Genomic DNA, 26,941 nt, shown 5'->3' with positions numbered 1-26,941 from the left:
TTATTTTGCAGTTGGACAAAGTAATGGAAAAACATAAAGAATCTCATAGACGAATCCTGGAACAGCTTTTAATGGCAGAAAAATCCCATAGGCAAACTATCCTGGAATTGGAGGAAGAAAAGAGAAAACATAAAGAATACATGGAGAAGAGTGATGAATTCATAAGCTTACTAGAACAGGAATGTGAAAGGTAAGGCTACTTTGGACAAGACAATGATTCATTCTGCAAACTCTTAGTAACCTTTCATTATGGGTTCAACATTGTACTAGAGATACAGGGAGACAAGGATGAATATGACACAGCTTCTGCTCTTAAAGATCTCATGGTCCAGGGTGAGGAAAAGACATGTTTAAAGATAATTTCAAGATAATGCAAGAATAACCAGGTATGATAAAAACTATGGAAACATAAATGTTGGGCACCTAATTCTCCAAGGGAGTGTCCCGTGAAAGCCGCACAGAGGAGAGATTTCAGGGATCTAGTCCCTGTGCAAACAAGAATGGAAATTATATACAAGGCAGGGACAGAAATAAGTGTCATAGCATGGAGGTAAGAAAATAGTACGGGTAGCGAGGAACTACACATTATTACAGTATAGACTGTAATTGCAGGATAAGAAAAGGAAAGGCTAGCTACAAGTAGCTGGATTTTATACTGTTGGCAAGAAGGGGCAAATGACAAGTTGTGAGAAGAGGAACAAGTTGATCAGTATGCTTTCTTGAAGAACCATTAAGGCAACCTGGAGTAAAGATAGGAGGTTTAGATTTGGGGAGGGTATATATTCCAATGGACATTGGGGTTAGAAGAGGGTATGAACAAGAAATATTTATGATGTACAGTAAATACTAATGAGTGACTAATGAGACTGGAGAGCAGAGGAAGCAACACAAGAAGTTTTGAGAAGCACTCCTGGCTATTCACCAAGATACAAAATATAGGAATGGTGTACAGGTTTTTGTGGTGAAGAAGATGGTTAAAAAGTAGGGGCATGTCCTGTTTTAGACATGTTGAGTATGAGATACCTGGTGTATTCCAGTGTCCAGTGAGGGGAATGATATATCTAAACAGACAACATACAGTTGGAAGTATAAGTTTGGAAATGTTAGGGTGGTGTGGATCTGCTGGTGACAGCTAAAGCTATGAGTGTTGGTGTGGTGAGGAGAGAGAATTCTGAGAAGAGAATTCTAGAAAAATCAATGGCTGGCTGTTTCCTGGAGAAAAAGGGATCAAGGAAAGAAGATGAGAAAGAATGGTAGAGGGTTAGAAGTATCAGAAGAAAAAGAAAGCAAAGAAACCAAACAAAGAATTTTCAGAAAGAGTGAGTAGTCAAATACCACCAAATAATACAGAAGCAGAGAAGAAAATGTCCCAGGAATTAGCAACAAGGAAGATACTGGGAAACTTAATGAGCTCTTTCAATAAAATAGTGAGGGCAGTAGCCAAATCACAAGGCTTTGAAAAATAAATAAGAAATGAGAATGTAGAAGCTTAAAATGTGATTATTCTGAGAAGCTTGGCTGCAAAAAAGGAGATTGGGTGGTAAACATTTTATAATCATATGAAGGGCAGATTATTTTGCTCCCTTTTGCCCCTCTGTTCTGAATCACTTAGAAGGTATGAACTTCCACGTGAAATACAAGGACAATTAAGGCTCTATATTGATAATATAAAGACAGGAAATAACCAATCTTTGCAATGTCGAATTATACTGAACTGTCATTTCACTTGTGAAATATATACTTCTTTTATGAGTTACAGAGCTAATGGTGCTGCATTCTAACAATCCAGAAAAATGCAGAAAAAAATAATTACTGACCTCTGTTTTCTAAAATATTAGTAGTCTTAGCTGCTTTTTCTAACTACTTGTAATTCATATTTTAGCTAGGTAACTGGAGTTACACGATAGCTAGGTTAATGGCAAACTATCATCTCTTTTCAATGCACTTTATAGTAGACACTTGGTCAGATTCCCAGAGAATCCATGGCCCTTACATCCAGTTACTTTTTTCCACATTCACCAGGAAGTTTGTTTTCTACTCAGTACATTGGGGGTGGGTGGGGGAGGCTCTTGTTACCTTGAGCCTCATGAACTTGAAATATCTTGAGGAGAAGATTAAAGGAGGATGAGAAGTTTGGCACCAAGGGAAGATTTGACTCAGACATTACAATGTAAGATTTGTTATTCAATGAGACAATGTTATATTAAATATTATTTCGAACCCCTGTGGTTTGGCACCCATGGCCTCATTTGGCCTCCACACTTATTTGGCACTAACTTGCTGAACACAGACACTTCCTTTCATCTTTCATTATTATGAACATTTACTGACCATGGTTAGAGTGCTGCCTGCCATAGAACAAAGAGGTATTGGTTGTCCCTGCCCAGGGGGCTTACCACATTAACAAAGAAGGCAAGATGATATGGATTTAGGGTAGGTATGTGGAGGGCTGTCTGAGGTACAGTTTTAATATGCATTGTTGTATCTCACTATCTTCTGGTGGAAGGCTTAGGAAGACTATCCAATAGTAATACTATAATGCTGGGAGGCAGATGATGAAGATTATTTAAACCAAAGGAGAGCAAAAAGAATGACACTGAGAAATGGGAACAGAAATTCAGTGGGAATAAAGGCCGTGGGCTAGAGGAAAAGGAAAACAGTGAGATAAATGTAAATTGTACCCTATGGGATCAATAAATTAAGAACAGCATGTCTACGGTATCGAAGGGGTTTACGGGGAAGAATTTAAAAGATCATGATTTTTAGCCTTTGAACACAAAGTTTCTTTGTCTTAAAGAAAAATGAAAGTGAACATACCATTACCAAAAATAGGAAAAAGTGACCAGAGGTGATTCTCATTCCCTGTGTAGCAGCCATTCCAGAAGATATGAGAATATTCACCTATTTCTGTTTGCCAAGGAACAGCTTCCAGATGGAACTCTTTGGATATGAGAATGTTAAGTGTATTCTCAACTCACATGATACACAGACAATTCTTCACCTACAACATCACAACTCCCATATCTTGGCTCTCTTGTCGTACTGGTCCTTTCTGCTCCCCTGCCTTCAACAGGGAGACTCTGGGCCTCAGGATTTCCATCTGCTTTTGGGCCATTTGCATCAAAATAGTACATGAAACCCACCTAACAAAACAAAGTGGGGAAAACTAATAATTCCAGGTAAATATACACAGAGGAGGTGCTTACATAAGAGTGAAATACCACTCATTTGTTTCATTCTCTGACAAGTGGCAAAACATGTGCACCATCAGTGAGTCCTTCTAACTTTAACGAGAGTACTTCCTCTTGAGCACACAGCCACTCTTCACAAAAGCAAGATGAACTTGTCTTAAGGGGTCAGAGAATAATGTTTACTTCCTTCCCCAAACAAAGTGATGTAAGCCACTCCCAAATCAGTGACCCTCAGTTCAGAGAAACAAAGATATCATAACCCCCATAAAAAGGGAGTTGGGTACGGATAACTATAAAGGACTATCTGATTGAAACTGAAAAAACACCGTGAATGTTTCACACTTGTTATGTGTTGGATAATATCTACTTGGAAATAAAATAAAAATTATGAAATACATGATTGAGATAAGTTAAAGAGACCTTAGAGGGTGAAATAATGGATTTCAAATTTAGGCTCGATTTCTGTATTTTCTTTGGAGAATTTGTTAAATGTGGAAAACCCTAAAGGAGACTGATGTCACAGGTTGAGTGGAGGCCAAAATGTTTGCCAAGTGATGTCGTTGTCGTAATCAGTAAACAATTGGTTTTCCCACTGAGGGAGGATGGGGGCAGGGATCAACTCAGGAAACCATTCCCAAGCATGTTAATGCAAAGTTTCCTTTGCTGTAATCTGTGCAGTTTGGGCTACCCGTAAGGTAATATTATCCACATTTCATGACTACTTTCTGTTCACTGACCAGCTTCAATGTGTGGATATGTGTGTCACTGATGACCTGAATTATGTACTTGGCTGAATTACAAGTGGAGTCTATGTGAAATGTTTTATACAAAAGCAATGCCAGTAATTTTTGACCTTTCTGGATGGCTTCACAGGAAAGCCAAAACAAAAATCACTTTTAGTCAGTACAATTTTGCAAAATTTTCCCATAAGTGAAATGCCAAATTTGTACTTTCAAAAAAGCTTGCATAATTTCTTTTTCCTTTTTCAGTTTCACTGGGGGAAAAGGCTGTAAAGAAAGAAAAAGTTTCCTTTTTTTGAAACCATGCCTTCTTTTTATTTTATTTTTAAAATGTTATTTATTTATTCATGAGAGACACAGAGAGAGGCAGTGACATAGGCAGAGGAGAAGCAGGCTCCCTGTGGGGAGCCCTAAGCAGGACTCATCTCAGGACCCAGGGATCACGACCTGAGCAAAGGCTCAACCACTGAGCCACCTAGGTGCCCCGCATTCTTTCTCAGAATACAAAAACAAATCATGTATATTAAACATACATGTTACTGCATTTCAGGCCTTGAAGTAACCACTAAAGTGGGAAACAAATACTGTTATGGCAACTCTGTATAAAATGTGGCTTCACCCATGGATTATTTTTTTAAACCTTAAATTACTTTTCATAAATAACTTGGCTAAATAGGTTAGCATTTATATTCTAACTTTATAAAGCAGGAGTTCAAATGCTGGGCTTCTCAAAAGCCACACAGTGAGGAAGAAGTCACAGGTAGAATTAATTTCTTGTTCCTGTCCTGCCCAAGTGTTTATAGATAGAACAGTGGCTCAGAGGAAGAAGGGTCTTTGGAGGAAAGTCACCAGGGACCCAGCTTCAAGCAAGGGTTGCTGCCTTGACCACACCTTGGGCCAAGCCTTTTGCTGTTCAGGTTTTAATAAAGAACAGAGAACTTCTACCTCTCCTTTGACTGAGGAAACTTTATAAAGATTTCCATCATTAACCCTTCTCTATTATGACAGGCCTATTTTGCAGATTGGCATCAGAGAAGGTGACTGAAAAACTGAGCCATATTGACCTTCCTGTTAACTGAGGGTATTTGAGGACTTTTTTTTAAAGGTTTATTTATGTAAGTAATTTCTACACTCAGCGTGGGGCTGGAATGCAGGACCCCAAGATCAAGAGTCACATGCTTCTCCAACTGAACCTGGCATCCCTATATTTGAGTACTTTTATAGGCTTTTGTCAAAAGCATCAAATCGTCTTTTTAGAGGCCTTGGATACTTCCCTCAAATATATGTAAATGAATGAGTGTATTAATTTATCTCATTTTTTAGTTAGTTTAATGAGTTAGTTAGCTAATGTGTGTTGCATGTCATTCATTCATTTAATCAGTAAAAAAAAAAAACAAAAAACAAAAAACAAAAAAACAAAACAACAACAACAATTAATCAACTGCCTGCTACATGCCAGGTCTTGCGGAAGATAATTAGGTGAAGGAGGTAGATGTGGTTTCCACCTATATAAAACCCTGACTAATTTGTGCATTTGTAAAGCAGAGACAGGGATGCAGACTTTAAGACTTGATACAGATGCTTCTAAGGTACTATGCAATCATGATGGATAGGAAAAAAAAGGCACCATTACAGTAAAATGACATAAAAACATGAAATGTTCAAGAAAATAGAACATTCAGGAGAAATCAACAAACACATTAAGCTAGAGTACTCTACTGGAGAATTCAATATTTTGCAACTATTGCCATTAGAATTTTTAGTTTCTTTGGTCTTAAATCTCAGCTTTTAAGACTATCCCATAAAGTATGACACAACGGGTATACTGTTTAAAAAATAAATAAACTAAGCCTACTTTAAAAAAATCATATTTAGAAAGCCAGCAGTTTTAAATTTCATGCACACTAAACTATTGTTGTAGAATACATTGTACTCAAATGCAATCATTTCCTTTCAGTTTTCTGGCAAGCATTTATATGTGTTACATATTCTCCAGACTATGTCTTGCAAGTAGTGAAATAGATGCCAGATCTCCATTTGACCTTTATCATGGGTATCCAGTTCTTTGTACGAACAAAATGGAGACCAACCACAAACATTTACTTTGGTATTACAATTCTACAGAGTATTACAATGTGATCAGCCTAGTATTCATACATCCCAGACCTAACATAGGATCTGGGCAGGGATGCAGAGAGATTAATTACCTCGTAAAGGTACTGAACATAATTTAGGACTGTACATGATAACTTAGCTTTCAACAGATGTCACAAAATTCAGTGCTTTTCATATAACACCATTTAATTATAGAGGTCAAAATTCAGATACAGTAATGACACTGTGTTTTGATTGCTTTTCTCTCCTAGAAAGCTGAACCAAATTTTATAAATAATTTTAGGCATGTATTTGGAGTACAATGATTAGTAAATTTACTGTATTTTGCTACAAAGCAGTCAAAGAGTAAACCTAATAAACACAGCAAGGGATGAAGCAGGAACTTAGACATAGGGGACTCTGGTCTACAAATTAGATCTGTAGCTAGTGTGTAATTTTGGGCAAATTCAATTTCTCCAATCTCATGTATAAAACAAATGGGACAGACCGTATGATGTGTGTTTCTCTTTTAGATCTAAATACTTGTGGTTTTATGATTGCTCTATTAAATAAGTACCTTTTACTTTAAGCCTATCATTCTGACTCATACTTTCAAAAGAGGTCAGTGAGAATGACAGTACCTCTACCAACTTCAAATCTCAGTCTGCATTTCCATTCTTAAAGGATGGCTAGACTTAGGTGCATCCTACTACTTCTCCAGTGTCACATATTCAAAACTGAACTTAGTATCATCTTTGCAAATCCAGGTCAATTTACGACCTTTCTATTCCTGTTAATGCTACTACAAAGAATTGATCAATCAAGTAACTAGAAAAAAAATTACAGAAGTCTCTGAATCTTGAATTTAAAGTAGGAAAGACCTAACAATCCAGACCAACTTTCAGATTTTTGAATTAAGAAAAGTGAAGCCCATCAGGTCCTAGATAAGAAATCACAACATCTTGCTGCTAAATAGTAGTAGAGCCAGACCAGAAGCTAGCTCTCCTGATAATATATTTGGTGCTACTCTCCCTAATTTCTGTTACTATATGCTCAAGTTTTGTGCTTGGTGTTGTGGAGGGTCCAGAAGAATTTTAAGACTTAATAATAATACAGTTGAAAAGAGAAGACACTCACAAATAGTATGTAGATGATTCAAAGAAGATTCAAGTGTTCAGTCTGTGGTACTGACACCACTGTTGCAATATTATCAAAGGTCAGACAAAAAAGATATTAAGGACTGTAATTATTCAACAGCTAGCTTAACCCTAGGAGAATGGAGGACATACAGTAAGCACTGGATAAACACATCCAACCGGCTCACAGCTACTAGTTTAACAGCCCTACAGAACAGGAAGCAAAAGACTGATTGTGGAAAGGCAACCTCAAACTTCTGTTCCACCGGACTATAAAATACAAAGAAAAAGAAGTCATTACACTAGGTCAAAATGGAAATTTCTGCCTCATAAATGGAAATTAAGGTGAAACATGAGAATGAACCTGTATCCTGCATTTATAACTTGCAGGTAAATTTTCCTGGCAAGTGTATTATTCCCTCTTGAGAAGATAAAGCCAAACAGCTTTGGCCAGCTATGACAATAGAGATGCCTGGTATAAATGATGAGTAAATGAGGAGTAAACTTTACTGCACAAAAAAACCTTTTCTTGGAAGGGTGTAAGGCTATTGGAGTTAAGAAGTATAAACTCTGGAGTTAGAATAACAAAAGTCTAAGCCATGGTCCCATCCTCTCAGTAGCTATTTGACCTTGAACAAAGTACTTAACCTACTTAATCTCAGTTTCTACTCATTATTTATAACTAAATGGTATGGATCTGATAGGTTCTTGGAATTACTAAATTATAAAATGCTTAGAAAGTGCTAAGTATGGTGTCTAATATGGAGGAAGTACTCAATAATAAGCATTAGAATCTTTCTTCAAATCAGCCTTTCTATAAAGTAGTTTATTTACATACTCAGTGCCACTATGGGCATTTTTTTTTTTTTATTTTCAGTAAGGCATTTAATTAGACCAATACTGACTGAGTGGTAAGAACATGATGATGAACCAAAGCTTTCAAGGGGGCATACCCTTCAGTATTGGAGACAGACATAAAAACAGTGCAATGTTGTGTTATAGGTGTGATGACAACAGAGAACACAGAGACTGCACAAAAGAGGGATCATTCTCTAGGGCTGCTTATATCTTCTTTCCTTCAGAGTAGGGTAAATGCCCTAATGATCTAACACCGTAACACTGAGCTGAGTAATACAGTGCTCAAAGAAATTTTTTTTTCTTTTAACCTATCAAGAACTATTTTCCCCTTTTGGAAATCATTTTGCTTAGAAAAAACAGAAATGTTAATGCAATGATATTATGAAGAGCACAGGCTAGCATATATGCATAATTAACTCATGTAGTATCGCAGTTTTTAAGTGCACCAGAAGATTCCAATGCTCCTCTGGCCTGCCAATGTTTAAGATCCCCACACAATCACATTTTCTGGCCTAAAATGATTGTGAAAAATCAAATATTCCCACAATCAGGTAAGGGGGGAGGCTCTACATTTGATTTGTTTAGTTCACAATTTCCCCTGCAGGGTCCACAGTATTAAGAAGTACAAAAAATATGTGTTGAATAAGTGACTGAGATGAAAGAAAAGTTGTTATAATTTCATCTATTATTTTACATCAATATCTTATTATAAATTAGCTTCTGGATTAATTCCCTTCACTTAGTCCAGCTTTGGAGATTAGTATATATTAAAAATATGTCAGTTTTTATAGGTAAAGCAGAAAAAGCTTGAGAGCTTTGGGATTGTCTCAGAGAGAGCAAATTTGTATAAAAGAAGGCAAATCCTTTATCAAAGCACTGGAGGAAAAAAGGATCTTAAAAGGGATTTTCAAAGTTGTTGATTTTCAACTGTTAAGTTGAAAAACAGGAGAAACATTAACTACAAAAAAAGCTAAAAATAACTCAATTCATACTTTTCACAGTTTTTGTATTCTATAGTCACTAATAAAAACATCATGAATGTTCTCCTAAATCACCAACTGTACACCATAATTTTTAAGAGTATGACTTTTGCTATATCATACAGACTTAATTTATTTAACAAATTCCCTCTTGTGGGCATTTAGATACCTTCCACTCTTTCACTTTTATAAGGAACACTATGACTAATAGCCTCATACTTCAATTAATTTTTACACCTTCTTAATTCTTCCCTTAGAATAATAAATCCTTAGATGTGGGTCAAAAGTTATGAACCTTGGGCAGCCCAGGTGGCTCAGCGGTTTAGCACCGCCTTCAGCTCAAGGCATGATCCTTGGAGACCCAGGATCGAGTCCCACGTCGGGCTCCCTGCATGGAGCCTGCTCCTCCCTCTGCTTGTGTCTCTGCCTCTCTCTCTCTCTCTCTCTCTCTCTCTCTCTCCCCCTCTGTGTCTCTCATGAATAAATAAATAAAATGTTTTTAAAAAAAAGTTATGAACCTTTTAAGGATTCTGAAAACTGTAGCTAATTTGTCCTCTATAAATAGATTATTTATATTATTACTAGCAATGAAGGAGTGTACCCATTTCTTAAGACTGTTTCTGTTTGCTTTTTCTCTGAAAGGTCTGAACCCTCCTTTCTCTAATACAATCAATCCCATGCCAAGCTTGAGAGTTCAAATCCAGGATCTTTGCTCGCCTTTCCCATGACATGATAGATTCAACAATAGTTCATAACACCTAAAGTACTGGCCTTCCATGGTCCTGACAAGTTTGATTTGTTTAACGTTGTGGAATCCAAAATTTACTTTGTCAAGTTCTGCTTCTAAAAATTCAGTTGATTTGAAGTGTGCGACAATTTCATATCAATTTCTTCTGTTTAACTCAATTTCTACTTGCAAATCTCACTTCCTCACATTTCCTATTTATTATGCGATTCATTTATGTCCACAGCCATTTCCCCATTTATTTTAATGAATTTCCCAGTAATAGCTTGAAATATTTGAAATGCCTGAACAATCGTAACTTATATTTCTTCAGAAGATGTTTCAGAAGCAGTGCCTGCATGGCTCGGTCAGTTAAGCATCAGACTCTTGATTTTGGCTCAGGTCATGATCTCAGGGTTGTGGGATAGAGCCCTTATTGAGCTCCACGTTGGGCTCCATGCAGAATCTGCTTGGGATTCTCTCTCTCCCTCTCCCTTTCCCTCTGCCCCTCCTCCACTTGTCCAACCTTCTCTCTCTCAATATATGAAATTTTTCTTTTTTTTAAAAGGGAGAAAACCTGAGCTGAAATCAAAAGTCGGATGCTTAACCAACTGAGTCACCTAGGTGCCCTGTTTTTTTGTTGTTGTTGAGTAAATATGACATTCAAGGCATATCATGCCATAACAGACACTGGAATATATATAGCAAGGGAACAACACAGAAAAAAGAGAATCACATGTGTTGTTCTACAGTCATACTTTCAAACATGATAGTTTAAGCTGTTAGGATAGCATTTAGATTAAATGAATGGTCTTTTACACGTTTATCTATGGAGACACAGATGGAGAACTCCTGTGGCTTCTTCATGCAGAAGAATTCAGTGGCTTATTTTCACCATTCTTTTGAGGGCTAAGGTTTTTATCAATAAACAAAGTGAGAGGCACAGAATAACAAAAACGTTGGAAAGAAAAAAAAAATCACTCCTTAATTTTCATCTGTGTTGAATTCTGAGTGAGTCATGCCTCAATAATAACAAAGCAGAGCAAATCAGATAAAACTTCATCACAAAAAACCTCTGGATGGCAGGAACTGAATTTTAAACTGGAAGAGTTTAATCTTGAAACATGCTTCCCTGACTCCTTGAAATAGGCCAGCATTTTTTTCAGACTTATTTTGTTTGTTAGGGAAATGTGTGGGGCAGTCACTTAATTCCTACTTTCAGTTCCAGAAAGAAATCTCAGGAATCCAAGGAGATTTGTGGTTTCAGAACGAACTTTTCTTGCACCATGGCTAAGATGAGCCCTTATAACCCAGCAAACTGTGCAAAGGACCCCAAAAAACTTGGTTAGTTTCTTTGTACTTTGAGATATATATAGATATAGATATAGATAGATATAGATCTATCTCAAAGATGGGGATGTGGAAAGACTAAATGTACAAATAGACAATCCAGATGAATCCATATTCTAAAATGTTTCAGAAACAATGCTCAAATTCTGCTTTTATTAAACTGATGATATTCATTACTAATTATTTTCATTTAAAAATATCTGAAACTATGGGGATCCCTGGGTGGCGCAGCGGTTTGGCGCCTGTCTTTGGCCCAGGGCGCGATCCTGGAGACCCGGGATCGAATCCCACGTCAGGCTCCTGGTGCATGGAGCCTGCTTCTCCCTCTGCCTATGTCTCTGCCTCTCTCTCTCTCTCTCTCTGTGACTATCATAAATAAAAATTAATTAAAAAAATAAATAAATAAAATAAAAAAATAAAAATAAAATATCTGAAACTAAAAGGGTAAAGGGTAAAGGAGAGGGACGCAGTCCTCAACCTCAAAGGCCTTCTGGGGCCAGCAGGGTAAGGCAAATGAGAGGAATAGGCTGGATATACACAATAAGGGAACGGTGGAGACCTTCAGAACCTGCAAAGCTCCATCTAGTCAGCTTTCTGGAAAAAAAAAAAAAAAAATCACTTCAATATCACCAATAAATAAGAAACAGATCCTATAACACAGTTGATCCAGAAATGGAGAAAATGGAGAAGCCAGATTTGAGAAGTCCAGCTTTGGAGAATAGGATATAATATATAAGTATATATATATATACATATATACTTATATATATATATACTTATATATATTATATATATACTTATATATATAAGTATACATATATAAGTATATATTATATATATACTTACACATATATATACATATATATTATATATATACTTATATATTATATTTATATATTATATATATACTTATATATATTATATATATATATATATATAAAATGAGGAAAGAGGACAAATGGACAAATGTTCTTTGGACACTCTAACAGAAGATATACACTGAATCAAAAGGATAAGCACTGGACACAATACAGATGATACAAACAAGCCTGTTTATCATGGCTTCTTGTCTGTCTTCTTCCCACTTACACACTGGTGTGTAAGCTCCATGAGAGCAGAGACAGCTTGTTTTGTTTATCTCTGTAGCCTTAGCCCCTCATAGTGAGTGACCAATTAGTATCTACAGAATAAATAAATGTATTACTCTCTCCAAATACAGTTACTAAAGTGTACACTGTAATTGGTAGCAGCAGCTTTAGGGACTTCAAAGGAGCTGCTGGTTTTAGTGGAGACTTCTCCCAAAGATGCTTGGCTCTGTGGTGGCAAGAATAGAAATGAGTTATTCTTCTTTGTGCTTCTAAGTGTTTTTATATTGACCCATAGATAGGAACTTCCTCCCACCTTTTCTACACTGATAAGTGAATACAGAAACATTAAATTTCTTCAAAAATCAAATATATGTATGTAAATATATTTTAAAAAACCCTAAAAATAAAATGATAACAGGGGTACAACCAGCAAAATCAATATTGTGAGAAGTCTGTGTAACAAACAATCTGGTTCCACTAACAAATAATGTACATAATGTGCAAAGAGAAAATACCAAGGGGAATTTATAAGTTAAAAGAAATTTAGACATTTCCATCAAGTATAATGGAAGATATTATTTGAATCTTAATTTGAAGACACTATAGAAGGAGGAAAATCTGTATCCTGGAATATTTCAGAATATGAAAGAATTATTTCTAAAGTTAGGTGTGTTAATGGTATTGTATATTTAAAAAATCCTTATGTTTCAGTCTGAAAATATTTTAGAATGATAGAATGTTTGGGACTTGCTTCAAAATAATTTAGAGTGGGAGCATAGTGTGGGGGAGGAAAAATAATTTTCCCTCTATCTTTCTGAGTTCTTGGATGAGCACTTCTGTAATAAAAGACAGGTTAACAAGAGAAAAACTAAACTGAAGTTTATTAACATGAATGCCTCAAGTATATACATGGGAAATAACCAGGGAAAATGAGTAACTCTACAAGATAACTTGAGCTGGAACTTTAAATACCATCTTCAGCTAAAAGCAAAAGACAGGTGGGAGGAGGACAACTCATTAAGAACAGTTATCAGAAAAAGCAAAAGGAAAGGTCTGTTATGCAGAATTAAGTTAGTGCCTTCTCCACTGATAAGACTTCTTTTGATTTAATCATCCTTCTCTTTGTGGCACTGAGAGGAAGATACTCTTACAAATAGAGAATTCCCCCATAAGTATAAATTTCTCTTACAAAAGGTTAACTTTACTCTTGTTTTCAGAACCTCTGCATCTGCTGTTTCTCAAAATAATCAATTCAAGGGATCCCTGGGTGGCGCAGCGGTTTGGCGCCTGCCTTTGGCTCAGGGCGCGATCCTGGAGACCTGGGATCGAATCCCACATCGGGCTCCCAGTGCATGGAGCCTGCTTCTCCCTCTGCCTGTGTCTCTGCCTCTCTCTCTCTCTCTGTGACTATCATAAATAAATAAAAATTAAAAAAAATAATCAATTCAAAATAATCCTTATGCCAAAGAGGCATATTTTGGAATGGCATATTCTGCTAACCTTCAGTAGGGTGGTACAGAAGAAACAAGACTGGTCAGGAGTTGATAATTATTGAAGCTGCATGAGGAACACATGATGGTTAATTATGCTATTATCTCTAATTTTATATGTGTTTGAAATAACTAAAAAGTAAGTGAACAAATAATACATGAAAATAGAAAATTTAAAATGAACAGAAAAATATAAAATGAAAATTAAAACCTTCCTTCCATTTCACTTCCTACTCCCCAGAAGTAATCCATAGCTAACAGTTTCCTGTTCATTTTTCTAAAAAATTATTGTAAGCCTGTATCAGTAATTCATGAAGGAGATCATACTATATATTTCCTACCTTTTTTTAAGTGGCTGCATATTATTTCATTTTATAGATGCAGTTCATTTAGCCAGGCCCTAGATATGGGCGTTAGATTATATTCCCTTTTTGGGAGGCTATTAAACATTGTTCAGTGAATTGACTCTCAATGACTTCAGATGCCTCTTAATTCCAATTTTCTTTCAGAAATAAGTCAGTCATTGATAACTTTTGTGTTTTTGCTTTTTGAATAATAAGAAACTAAAACCCACAAGGAAAGAAGCCTTTATGCAGGACCCTGCAGACATCACAGAAGATTGTAGTGGTGATGGGGGGGGGGGGGGCAGCACTGACACTTGTAGAGTCAGGTTTACAGATCCTACCCAAGTTCTTGTTAGCACCTTCCCCAGAGGCCTTCGGCTCTCTAGCAGAACAAAGCTGTAAAAGCAAAAGAAGCAGGGATTTGATCCAAGAGCACCAGTTCCTGTAGTTCAAATGAAAATTATACATATCTGCAACATTGCCTGATGAAGTGAACAAAATGACCACTAATGAATCAATGCAGCAAAAGATGACATACACTTTCTTTATGTTTCCCTAAATACAAGGGATGATGCTTATTTGGATGGAGTACTGCCACTGAGGTGAAGGACATGATCTATGAATTCCAAATTGTCCCTAAATATTTTCTGAAGAATCAGAAATCAACCAAAATAAAAGGTAAAACTATTATGAACATGTCAGTCATTGTCCATCTATGGCCACTTTCTTCTTTCAGAGAAAATTATATAGATAACTTGTTTCTTTTCTAAACTACTCTAAATTTTACAATAAGACTATAGATCTTAACAGATAAGTTTTAATATGCTAATACATACAGTTGACAGATGAAATAAATTTTGTCTTCAAAATATCAAATTAAGATAGGAGATATAAAACACATAACGTAGCATATAAAATCATCATAAAAGGGCTGACTGGCTAGCTTGGTCCATACAGTGTGTGGCCTTTGATCTCAGGGTTGTAAATTCAAATCCCATGTTGGGTGTAGAGATTACTTAAAAATCAAATCTTTTAAAAAAAGTCACAATAAAAACTTAGATCTAGGCATAGATCAAATACAATACTACAAAATAAAACTAGTGCTTTGCCTTTTAAGAAAGATGAACAATCTCTGAACATCTTTTGCTTTGGCAATTAAACTAATAGAATGATAATATTAATGGTAATAAGATCTTATGAAATCCACTAAAAAATCTACTAGAACTAATAAATGAGCTCAGCAAAGTTGCAGTATTTAAGATTGATATACAAAAACCATTTGTATTTCTGTACAGTAGCAACAAGCAAACTGAAAATTAAAGTAAGAAAACAATTCCATTTATAATAGCAGCAAAAAGAAAAATAAAATAAACATTTGGGAATAAATTAAACAAAAGAAGACTTGCACTCTTTTTTTTTTTTTAAGACTTGCACTCTTAAACTACAAAACAGTGTCAATAGAAATTTAAGAAGACCTAATAAATGGCAAGACATCACATATTTATGGATCAAAACACTTCATATTGTAAAGATGGTAATACCTCCCAGACTGATCTAGAGATTCAGTGCAATCCCTGTCAGTCAAGTTATATCCTTTCAGTTTTGTTTAGCCATAAAAAAGATAAAACTATAAATGATAATGGATATTTCTCATGATATAGGTTAGCTGTTTTCCTAAAATTTACATAGGAAGGTGCTGTAATGCCAAATCATACTCAGGAACCAAGGGATAGAGACTTGGAAATAGGCTATTGGGGATATCCCAAAGGGAAATGATGAAAGGCAAATGACCATTTTGGAGGGAAGAAAAGGAGAAAGAGCATTTTTGTTCTATATAAGAAAAAGGGGTACCTGTCATCCATTTGCTCACTCATTGACATTCATTTAACTTAACACTGTGCATGAAACTAAGAACTGGGAAGAAAATAAAGAGTAGGATACAGATTCTGTCTCTGAGGCCCCCGTAGAAAGCATAAGTAGTGTGAAGGTAGGTAAAAGTGAACTGCAATTGAAGCGCATACAGAGTACTCAGGGATCCTATCTGAGACATGGATTAATTAGTTCTTCATGGAGGGAATGGGAAGGCACCGCATCAGAGAGCAATTAGCTTGATGTCTGAGTAGACTCATCAGGCAGAGAAGAACGGAAAGGATATTTCAGGCAGAAAATTGCACTCAAAAGTACAAAGGAGTGAAAAAGACAAGTCTGTGGAATTCTCTGTCGAGGATGAGTAGTTGAGGGCTAGACCATGTGCCATTACCCCAAGTTTCCTCTTCATCCTAAGACCAAGAAAAATGTGTTATGCAGAAAAGTTTCAACCCACCATTGGAAATTTGTCAGAGCACCCACAGCACACACAAAGCATTATGTTAGGTGTGTCCAGAGTCAGTTTGGAAAAAGCATAACAACAATAATAATATTAACCACAAATAACCAGAAAACTTCAACCATAAGCAAAATACCAAGGAGGATAAGGCCTTCGGAAATTGATTCCATGTTCTCTATCACGGTACCACTTCCTGATAAAGACTTACTTCACAGCAAAATGGGATTGGAGAAGTATGTGTTCATTTGGCTAAAGTAAATGGAAAAACTCATTCCATCCTAAGTCCCAGAAAAAGAGGTGTGAGTGTGCAATATGCTACCCAATGTCTTTGGCCTGGCCTAAAATTGGTTAATTACAGTAACATGTGAACAAATGACAATGCGATAGACCTAACCAGAAAAGAGAAAGGAACAGGGGTGTCTATTTATTTTGATGGTACCCTGAACTCTGCCAAGAAGACATTCCAATCTCCATCCCTTCATCCTTGAAAAGAGCTACTCAGCAAACCTTATCACCTTCTTAGAGATCCCTGTGGCTCAGCAGGTAAGCGTCTGCCTTTGGCTCAGGGTGTGATCCTAGAGTCCCAGGATCGAGTCCTGCATCGGGGTCCCTGCAGTGAGCCTGCTGCTCCCTCTGCCTGTGTTTCTGTCTCTCATGAATAAATAAATACAATCTATTTTTTTTTTAAAAAAGAGAATATCATCATCTTAGAGAATATCACTATCTTTGGCCATTTTAGGAGTTGTCCCCAAATCTGTTGAGCAAACTGGATTTAAAAAAATAACTTGAGTTCCGAACATCTGATGTTTTAATCTTCAAAATGGACAGAAATATTCTTGCTATCTCCTTGCACAAGGGCTCACTAAAAAAAATGTGAATTAACTATTTGGGCAAGAATTTGTGACCTAATGATCAAAAGTGAAATACAAGCCCAGTAAAATGTTTATTTAAACATGGGGATAATATCTAAAATTACAGAGCACTGCTTTTATCAACTGAAGGGCACAGACTAATAATATTTCCCAGATTACCTTTAAAAATTATTTCCTTTAAGAATGGGAAGGGGTGCTATTTGTGACACCATGGATGGACCTTGAGGATGCTAAGTGAAATACGCCAGACAGAAAAAGACAAATACCACAAGAGTTCACTTACATGTGCAATCTAAAATACAAAACAAAACAAAACCCAGAGTCATAGATACAGAGAATAAATTGCTGGTTGGGGGTTGGGTGACAAAATGGGTAAGGGGATCAAGAAGTATAAACTTCCAGTTATAAAGTAAGTCATGGAGATGTAATACACAGCAATGAAGGAAAATAGTCAATAATATTGTATTAACTTTGTATAGTGATAGGTGGTAACAAAACTTAACATTATTTTGCAATGTATACAAAAGGTAAATCACCATATTGTACACCTGAAATATAACACTGTATGTTAATGATACCTCAATTTAAAAAAGTAAATAGACAAATTAGGGAAGAAGACCAAAGTTCAAAGTAAAATAACTGTTAGTGGCACAGGGTATTGGGTACAGTCGCCTATGCCATTTCACCCAGCACCTAACAACTGTGAAGACACATGTTTGTTTATTTTGAAAGCTCTTAGTGATAGGAAGATTTATTAGAGAAATGAAACACTTCACCCCTAAAAGCTCACAGAACTCTGTTTTTGTTGCATTAGTCTCGCCAGGAGAATTCTGAATGTGTTTGCATTCTATCAGTCGGCAGTGTGAGTCAGCCTGTCCCAAACCGGTTTTCTAACCAGAAAACTGAGAAGTTTGATGACACATTTAGGTAAACATGCTCACTGGATGAAGTTATTTAAAATTTTATAGCTTTTTAATCCTCTCTAAGCCTCTGAAATCCATACAGGTTTTTAGAGAAGATTTAAGTTCATATGAGTCAAAGAGTAGAAATTATATGTAAACCAACTCTATTAAGAATTCCATGAGTTCTGAACAACTAAGAATATCTAATATTTGAAAGAGCTATGAGGGTAATCTGACCCCAAAATGAAGCCTTTAACTGTTAACTAATCAACCTTATTTCTAATTGAAATTTCAGCTCAAAATATTCTTCTTACCCCAAGAACTGAAATTTCTCATCCATTCCGGTCAGATGACGACAGCTCTTCGTTGACAATGATAAATGAACTCTGACTGCAAATGGTTCACTAAAGTGTAAGACTTGTAGACCACGACTCTCATCACCTACTCTCCAGGCAGTCTGAGAATTCAATCGACAGTGGAATGCAAACATAATCAAAATGTGGCAAAATATAAGTCAAAGTTACTTAAATTAACTAGAACTGATAGCAGCTCTCAGGGTTAACAAAAATTTGCAGAATTATGGACTTTTTAATCCATATAGATGAAAAGCATACAACACATGGACCCAAATATTATTTATTCCTTTTTGACACCCTACTCTTAGCAACAATATTATTTCTTTATGAAAAAGAAGGTTCTTCAGGTGAATCCATCCATTCTTTTGCCCAGGTGAGTTTCTGCTTTACTTAAAAGAAATCTTGCCTCTGCCATGAAAGAGTATGTCTGCTCCAAAGTTTAACTCCTCATTATTTACTGTTATCTTTGGGAGCAAATAATTAAGCAAATAATTAAGGTACAGGGCATGGCTCTAAAATCTTTGGATACTATAACTTCCCCCATTCCCAGTTCTTCCCTCCTGCCCTGAGGATTCCACATCACTCTTCCTTGAATATATGAAACACAACACACATCAAAACTCAGTTTATTTTGTAGGTAACACCACCAAACCCTAGCTCAAATTACCTCTCTTCCATTCTCTGATGTTGAAGCAGATAGAGAATTTTATAAGGAGACACCAGAACTTAAAAAGTGACTCTCTGTATTTACTTTTTCCACAGTCTCAATTCCAGACCCTAAATTATGACATGTTAACTATCTAATCGTTTGAGAAATGCTGAAATAGAACATTCAGTTCTTAAATTTGCTGGGTAAGCATCTTTTGGTAATACACCACACACACACACATGTGTATGCATGTGTACAGACACAGAGTAACAGTCCCTCAATAACAACAACAAAAAAAAGCACAGAATGGCTATTTGGTGTATTATTAAGGAAAAGGAACTGGGATCAGAGTAAGCCCACATAGAACTTTAAATACCTAAAACTGAGAACTCATTAAGAGAAAGACCACACACCCACACACATAAATCCTTTCTTCGCAGAGACAGTAGATTCTATTATGCATGTTCTATATAAAAACAATACAAAGAAAGATCCCTTATTTTTTTTAAAGATTTTATTTATTTATTCATGAGAGATACAGAGAGAGACAGAGACATAGGCAGAGGGAGAAGCAGGCTCCCTGTGGGGAGCATGATGTGGGACTTGATCCCGGGACCCTAGGATCACAACCTGAGCCAAAGGCAGATGCTCAACTACTGAGCCACCCAGGTGTCCCTTTTATTTTTTTTTAAAGATTTATTTATTTATTTGAGAGGGTGGGGGAGGAGCTGAGGGAGAAGGAGAGAATCTCAAGCCGACTCCTAACCGAGCATTGAGCCAGACACAGGGCTCCATCTGTGACTCATGCAATCATGACCTCAGCCAAAACCAAGAGTCAGATGCCCAACTAACTGAGCCACCCGGGTGCCCCATGAAAGTTCCCCTATTAAGAAGTTGATAATTAGTTATAATATTAGTAATGGCAGTTAAATTTACTGAATGTTTTCTGTCAAACACTGTACTAATCATATGAAATGAATTATCTCATTTAATCTTCATAGCATCTTTTGAAAGTAGGTACTGTTATTGTCCCACAGAATATTCAGATAATCAAACTGAACCTTAAAGACACTATGTCACTTCCCCAAAGTTACACTGCTAGGAAGCATAGGGAAGAATTAGGGTTCAGGTCTCTCTGACTCTCCAATCTGAGCTCATAACTCTTCTCCTCCAATAGTTCAGAAAATTGAGTAAGTTATCATTAGAGTTGCCAGGGAACTATTTAAAAGTGCAGATTTCTGGGCCCAACCTCAAACATACTGAATCACAATCTCCAACTGTTGTATTTGAAGGTAGGAACACAATGGTATCTCAAATATGGTTCAAATGTTCTTTTAAGATGCCAAGAGAATCTGAGTGAAGCCAGTTGTCACATAGTTATCTAAGTCAAATCATTTGCTTCAAATAGAAAATAGCATCTCTTTTTCCATGTGAGCCTCTTCTCATTGTATAGCAGTCAGAAGGGGTGTGCTAAAAGGTCAAACGAGGTCATGGTCACACTATGTCAGTAATTAGTACCAAGATACCCAGGTGTATGAGCACTGTTACAGAAGATAAAAGTGATATAGCACAGCCAATCTGCTGAGTCAGAACTGCTGAGTCAGAACCTCAATGAAGAGAAGGCACAGAACCAATGTGGAGAGAGAACGTCTCAGGCTGCACTCATTGCATGACCAGATCAGCATTTCTTAATATTAAATGTATAGTTTTAGCTTCTGAAAACTTTACTTGTCATTGGGTTTATTTATTCATTTATTTCAAAATGCTTACCAAGTGCCTACCACGTGCAAAGCAGTGGACCAAAAAATGTTCCTTGTCCTCAGGAGCAGAAAAACATTCAGACAGTAGGAAATAAAAAAGGTGAATACTAATTAAGGGATGAGGAATGGCTTGAAGGAAAACAGTAGTATCTGAATTCCTTTATTATTTAAATAATTTTTAAAAATATTTTATTTATTTATTTCAGAGACAGTGAATGGGGAGGAGAATCAGAGGGAAAGAGAGAGAGAAGTAGACTCCCTGTTGAGCAGGGAGCCCAATGTGGGGCTCCACCCAGGACCCTGAGATCATGACCTGAGCTAAAGCCAGATGCTTAACCAACTGAGCCACTCAGGAGCCCCTATTTAAATAATTTTAAATATTACTTTTATAAACTTAAATAAGAGCTCTGTTCCATGGGATCATTCTGAGTACTGTCTTCACCAACATGATCAGATCTGAAATTCTATTATGTCTATGTTACAGTACATAGAGGGTGGAGGGAGGGTAAAATACATGAAAGATATCTTGTTTTCAAGTTGGAGATGACCATCTCTTCTATTTATATTTTATTGATCCAATCCAAACATCCAATTGATGTTTTAAAGACAACTAACAGCCTGCCACAATCTTAGAAAAAACCACTTAACCTCTCTGAGCCTCAGTTTATCTTCACAATCTTTTTTTTAAAAAGATTTTATTTATCCATGAGAGAGAGAGAGAGAGTGGGAGCGAGAGGTAGAGACACAGGCAGAGGGAGAAGCAGGCTCCATGTAGGAAGCCCGTCGTGGGATTTGATCCAGGGACCCCAGGATCATGCCCTGGGCTGAAGGCTGCGCTAAACTGCGCCACCCAGGCTGCCCTTATCTTCACAATCTTGAAGAAGGTAAAGATTTCTTTTCTGTTTTTTTTTTTTTTTTTTTTAATTTATTTATGATAGTCACAGAGAGAGAAAGGGAGAGAGGCAGAGACATAGGCAGAGGGAGAGGCAGGCTCCATGCACCGGGAGCCTGATGTGGGATTCGATCCCCGGTCTCCAGGATCGCGCCCTGGGCCAAAGGCAGGCGCCAAACCCTGGGATCCCTACGCCACCCAGGGATCCCTACGCCACCCAGGGATCCCAAGATTTCTTGAAAAGGATAGAAAAAGTGACAATCATAAAAGATTAATAAACTATACCTTATTGAAAAATTTTTAAAAGATTTTATTTATTTATTCATGATAGACATAGAAAGAGAAAGAGGGGGGCAGAGACACAGGCGGAAGGAGAAGCAGGCTCCATGCACCGGGAGCCCGACGTGGGACTCGATCCCAGGTCTCCAGGATCACGCCCTGGGCCAAAGGCAGGCACTAAACCGCTGGGCCACCCAGGGATCCCCTTATTAAAATTAATAACTTGGGCAGCCCCGGTGGCTCAGTGCTTTGGCGCTGCCTTCAGGCCAGGGTGTGATCCTGGAGTCCCGGGATCGAGTCCCACGTCGGGCTCCCTGCATGGAGCCTGCTTCTCCCTCTGCCTGTCTCTCTGCCTCTCTCTCTCTCTCTGTCTCTCATGAATAAATAAATAAAATCTTTTAAAAAATTAATAACTTTTGTTATTCAAAATGCAACAATAATCAGGATGAAAAGGCAAGCCACAAATTGGAGGAAATTTTGTGTATTTGTATAACCAACAAAGATCAACATTCAGAATATATAAAGAACTCTGAATCAATTAAAAAAAAACACTGATAACACAATATAAAAAAAAAGACTTAAGAGACATTTCATGAAAGAGGATATCCAAATAAGCACCTGAAAAGTTCAATGTTATTAATCATCAGACAAATGCAAATTAAAACTATAATGAGATACCACTATAGCCCTACCACAAAGGCTAAAACTAAAAGGACAAAATCAAGTGTTGATGAGGAAATGAAGCAAGTGGAATATGCATGTATTTCTGGTGGCAATATAAAATTCCATTTATATGAAGTTTAATTTCCATTAATATAATAATCTATTTACATGAAGTTCAAAATAGACAAAATCTATTTTATTTATGGTAATAGAGGTCAAAATGATGGTTGCCTCCTAGGAAGAAAGTGGATATCAATAGGAAGGTGGCACAAAGGAGGTCTGCTAGGAAGTTGGACATATTCTATATTTTGGTCTGGATAGAGTTTACACAGGTATATACATATGTAAAAACTCATCAATCTGTGGACTTAATATTTGTGCACATTACTAAATATAAATTACACCTGAATGAAAGAGAAAAATGGAAAAATAATGCTTATAAATTGTAAAATGAAGTATGTTACACAATCTGAAGATGCAAGAGGTAGAAATGATTGGACTCAGTAACTTTTACAAACCTTAGTGACAAGAAGATCGCTCCTAATAACAGCAACTGAAAGGCTGGGAGAGGTGGCTTTGGAATGCTATGCTTGAGAAACTGGTGAGACATCTAGGAGTAACAGTAAGATGGAGGTAGACAGAAGTCACGCAAGCAGTGGCTAATGATAAAGATGTGGGAGTTTTAGTGTAAAGAGGAAAGTTGAAACAGTAGGCATAGATTAGAGTCCTAAGGAGGAAATTGTATAGAAAGCAAAGGGTTGGATTGTCCCAGCAAATGCCTACATTTAGAGAATAAGGAGGATAAGCTATCAAGGAAGTTAGAAAAGAAGATATAGAAAAATAATTTGGGAGAGCCCAGTGTCTTAGAAGCCAAAGGAAAAATTTCAGGGAGTGGGTAAGCAGTTAACTGTGTTAACTGGCATAGGAAAGTAGGAGAGGATGAAGTAGCAGAGGATACAACCTGTTAGATCTGATGAAGTAGTCACCAATGACCTCTGAGAGAACAATTCCATCAGAATGGCAGGTGCTGAAACCAAATTTCAAGGATCCAAAGAGGGTGGTGAGCACTGAGTGTAGTTAATATTTTTTCAAGAAGCCTGTCAGGGACTGGAAGGGAAGAGGGAGGCGGGTCACTTGTAGAAACAATGACATTGAGGGAAAAGAGCCAAATGAGACTCAGGATGCTGGAATAACAGAGGACAAGTACTGCCAAATTCCAAAGAAGAAAGTGGGCATGGGAGGCAAGGAAGAGGTAGTCACTACAGACAGTGATGGGAGTTAAAATAAGCCTGAATTTCAGGTTGACTGAGAAGCAATGAGCAGCCATTAAAAAGGGGGAGGGGAGATGGGAATGCAAAAGAAAAGTAAGGAAAACTTTTAGGCTTCTAAAGTTTGGAATAGAAAGATGTCAAACTAACAAAAATTAATGTTCGGAAGGCTCTTTGACTTCATTTTAACGGAAAATCCTAGTTTAAAGGAGGATGTTAAACATATTTTTCAAAGACCCTACTTTAATTTGGTTTCTGAAAAAAAACAGTGCCAAAAAACCTGCCTTGATAGAAACTGAATAAATTTTTTACCAGGCAGGCTTTCCTACTTAAAGTACAGTACAAATACTTGATTGGAAAGCAATTTTTCTCTCTACTGAAAGATCCACTCCAAGATTAGGAACAAAATACTAACAAATGATGGAAATAACAAAATAAGCACATTGTAATGGTGAAACAATCTGGTCTATGGTCCTTACAGACCTTTGTTTATATTGAGAATAAAAACCACACATTAAGAGTAACAATAACAAAAACATTCATCACACTCACTGCTGCCAGAAATGTAGAGTGGTTGTCTGAAAACTGGGCAACTTAAACCAGGTAAATGAATTAAGGCCCACTCACAGATTCTGAAGTAGGAGCATTTGCTTGGAAAAACAAGATGCATATCTCAATAGTTACTTTTCCCGGCCAAAGATCTTGCTTAACTCAATTAGCTTGGGCTTGTTTCTATTTCTTGAAGCCATACTTTTCTATTACCAAATGAAGAGTTTTTCATTTAGGACAATTAGCACAAGTAAATGAAGCAGCAGGGGACTATAGTTTTATCCTTATTTCATTATTTCAGCCTGGGAAATAAGAAAGAAGCATTGCATAGTTTTCTGTGTGAAGCATCTTAGTAAAAAGAGAAACAAATACTTTTTTGAGTCAGGTCACTGACGCAACCAAACCAGGGTCCCTGTCTCTGAGGGTGGCAGCCAAGAAGGCCATGTAGGGGCCTGTGAAGGTACAACCGTAAAAGATAAATTTCATTTAATAGTCAATTTTGGATTTCTTCCATAAGTCTATCAAATTCTCTAAGCCTGTTTCTTTTATAGCCTACCCAAACAATATGGCAAATGCTTTAAAACAAGCACATGTGTACACACACACACACACACACACATTGAGTTGGTTATATACCAGCCACTGTTTTAAGTGTTTTTCACATAATCCTTAATTCTCATAACACTCCTACAAAATAGGTACTATTCTTAGCAGCATTTAACAGATGAATGAACTGAAGGTGGGGAAGATAAATAAGGTACTTAAGGACACACGGCTAGAAACGGGCAGAGGGGTGAACAGAACATAGCAGTCTGACCACTTGTCTATATGTACTCTTAACTCTAAAGTGATACAGCCTCTAGTGTATTGCTCATCGAGTACAGGCACTTCCTTCAAGGCTCTGATTCTAACAATTCTAAGTTTAGATGAACATGAATGTGTTTGCCCTGCCACACTACTTATATATCCTTCCTTCCATTTTAATGGTTACAATTAATTTTTGATTGTCTTCCAGTGGAAGTCATCTCATTATCATTTTATTTGCACTATGTGAAAACTTCAACTTTGGTAATAGCCTTTGGTTATTATCTTTTTCAAGACAGGTAACTAACCATTTGCTTCGACGTGGATGGAACTGGAGGGTATTATGCTGAGTGAAATAAGTCAATCAGAGAAGGACAAACATATGGTCTCATTCATTTGGGGAATATAAAGGATAGTGAAAAGGAATAAAGGGGAAAGGAGAAAAAATGAGTGGGAAATATCAGAAAGGGAGACTCCTAACTCTGGGAAACGAACTAGGGGTGGTGGAAGGGGAGGTGGGTGGGGGGGTGGGGTGACTGGGTGACGGGCACTGAGGGGGCACTTGACGGGATGAGCACTGGGTGTTATTCTGTATGTTGGCAAATTGAACACCAATAAAAAATAAATTTATGACAAAAAAAAGACATTAAAAAGTGACGGTCATTCAGAAAGAAAAAAAAAGACCGGTAACTAGACTGGCAGAAAACATAAGATGTGGATATGCTACATTTTTAATCAAAAATAAGATCATACTATTAACTTAGCTTATTTTCATTACCTTTCCATGTCCTTTCATGTCCTTTTCAACTGCACCTGGAGAAATTGATTCCTTTTTTTTCTTTTTTGGGGATGGGGAGAGAGAGAGTGCCAATAAGTTGGGGGGCAGTGAGGCACAGAGGAAGAGGGAGAGAGAGCATCTTCAGCAGGCTTCATTCATGCCCCGCAAAGAGCCCGATGTGGGGCTGGATCTCACAACCCTGATCACAACCCGAGCAGAAATCAAGAGTCAACACTTAATGAACTGAGTCACCCAAATACCCCATGAAGAAATTGATTCTTGAAGAATTTCTTCATAGCATAAGCAATGAGTAGAAGAACATCTGTTCAATTCAACAAATATCTATTGAATACCTACTCTTTCCTAGGTGTGCTGTATGTGATATAGTCATGAGTGGCCCCATACTTTTGGTTGTCAGGAGACCATGTACCCAACTGCCTACTAAAAAAGTGCCACATGATACTATGAATATTTGGTTACTAATATTAAGAGTTAATTATACTGATGAAAGTTTTATTTTTAAAGTAGGCTCCATGCCTAGTGTCAAGCCCAATGTAGGACTTGAACTCATGAACTTGAGATTGACACCTGAGCTGAAATCAAGAGTTGGGACACTTAATTGGAGGAGCCCCCCAGGTGTCCCAATAAAAGTGTTTCTTAAAAACATCAAAGCTAAAAAAAAAAAAAAATACCTAACCTAACATTGTAAATTGTAAATCTCATTACTCAGGAGGTCAGTGAAAGTAAGCCAGTCATTTAAATATTTTGCTCCTGAAAAATAAAATGTGGTTAGCCTAACACTAATTTTTAAAAGGCCTAATATATACCAGCAGCCAGACCATAGGTAA

General features: G+C 36.9%; 2 protein-coding genes across 10 annotated transcripts in view; one reads left to right on the top strand and one right to left on the bottom strand.

Moving 5' to 3' along the window:
• CMSS1 (cms1 ribosomal small subunit homolog) overlaps window positions 1–26,941 on the bottom strand; it is a 378,726-nt gene that overhangs the window by 264,144 nt on the left and 87,641 nt on the right. Inside the window, exon 1 of one of the 4 annotated variants that reach the window (XM_038582593.1) lies at window positions 23,656–23,722. The exons of the other annotated variants lie outside the window; for them this stretch is intronic. Within the exon in view, the coding sequence (XP_038438521.1) occupies window positions 23,656–23,707 (52 nt within the window). The 5' untranslated portion in view covers window positions 23,708–23,722. Of the gene's footprint in view, window positions 1–23,655; window positions 23,723–26,941 lie in introns of those variants that run through there. 4 annotated transcript variants of the gene reach the window in all.
• FILIP1L (filamin A interacting protein 1 like) overlaps window positions 1–26,941 on the top strand; it is a 298,240-nt gene that overhangs the window by 190,742 nt on the left and 80,557 nt on the right. For all 6 annotated transcript variants that reach the window (XM_038582573.1, XM_038582572.1, XM_038582576.1 and 3 more), the window contains one exon: window positions 12–190. In XM_038582573.1, coding sequence (XP_038438501.1) covers window positions 12–190 — 179 coding nt within the window. The remainder of the gene's footprint in view (window positions 1–11; window positions 191–26,941) is intronic.

Source organism: Canis lupus, chromosome 33, assembly GCF_011100685.1.
Source record: "Canis lupus familiaris isolate Mischka breed German Shepherd chromosome 33, alternate assembly UU_Cfam_GSD_1.0, whole genome shotgun sequence".
NCBI classification, from domain to species: Eukaryota; Metazoa; Chordata; class Mammalia; order Carnivora; family Canidae; genus Canis; species Canis lupus.
The sequence above is the reverse complement of the archived record's forward strand: the minus strand, read 5'-3'. Positions and strand labels throughout refer to the sequence as shown.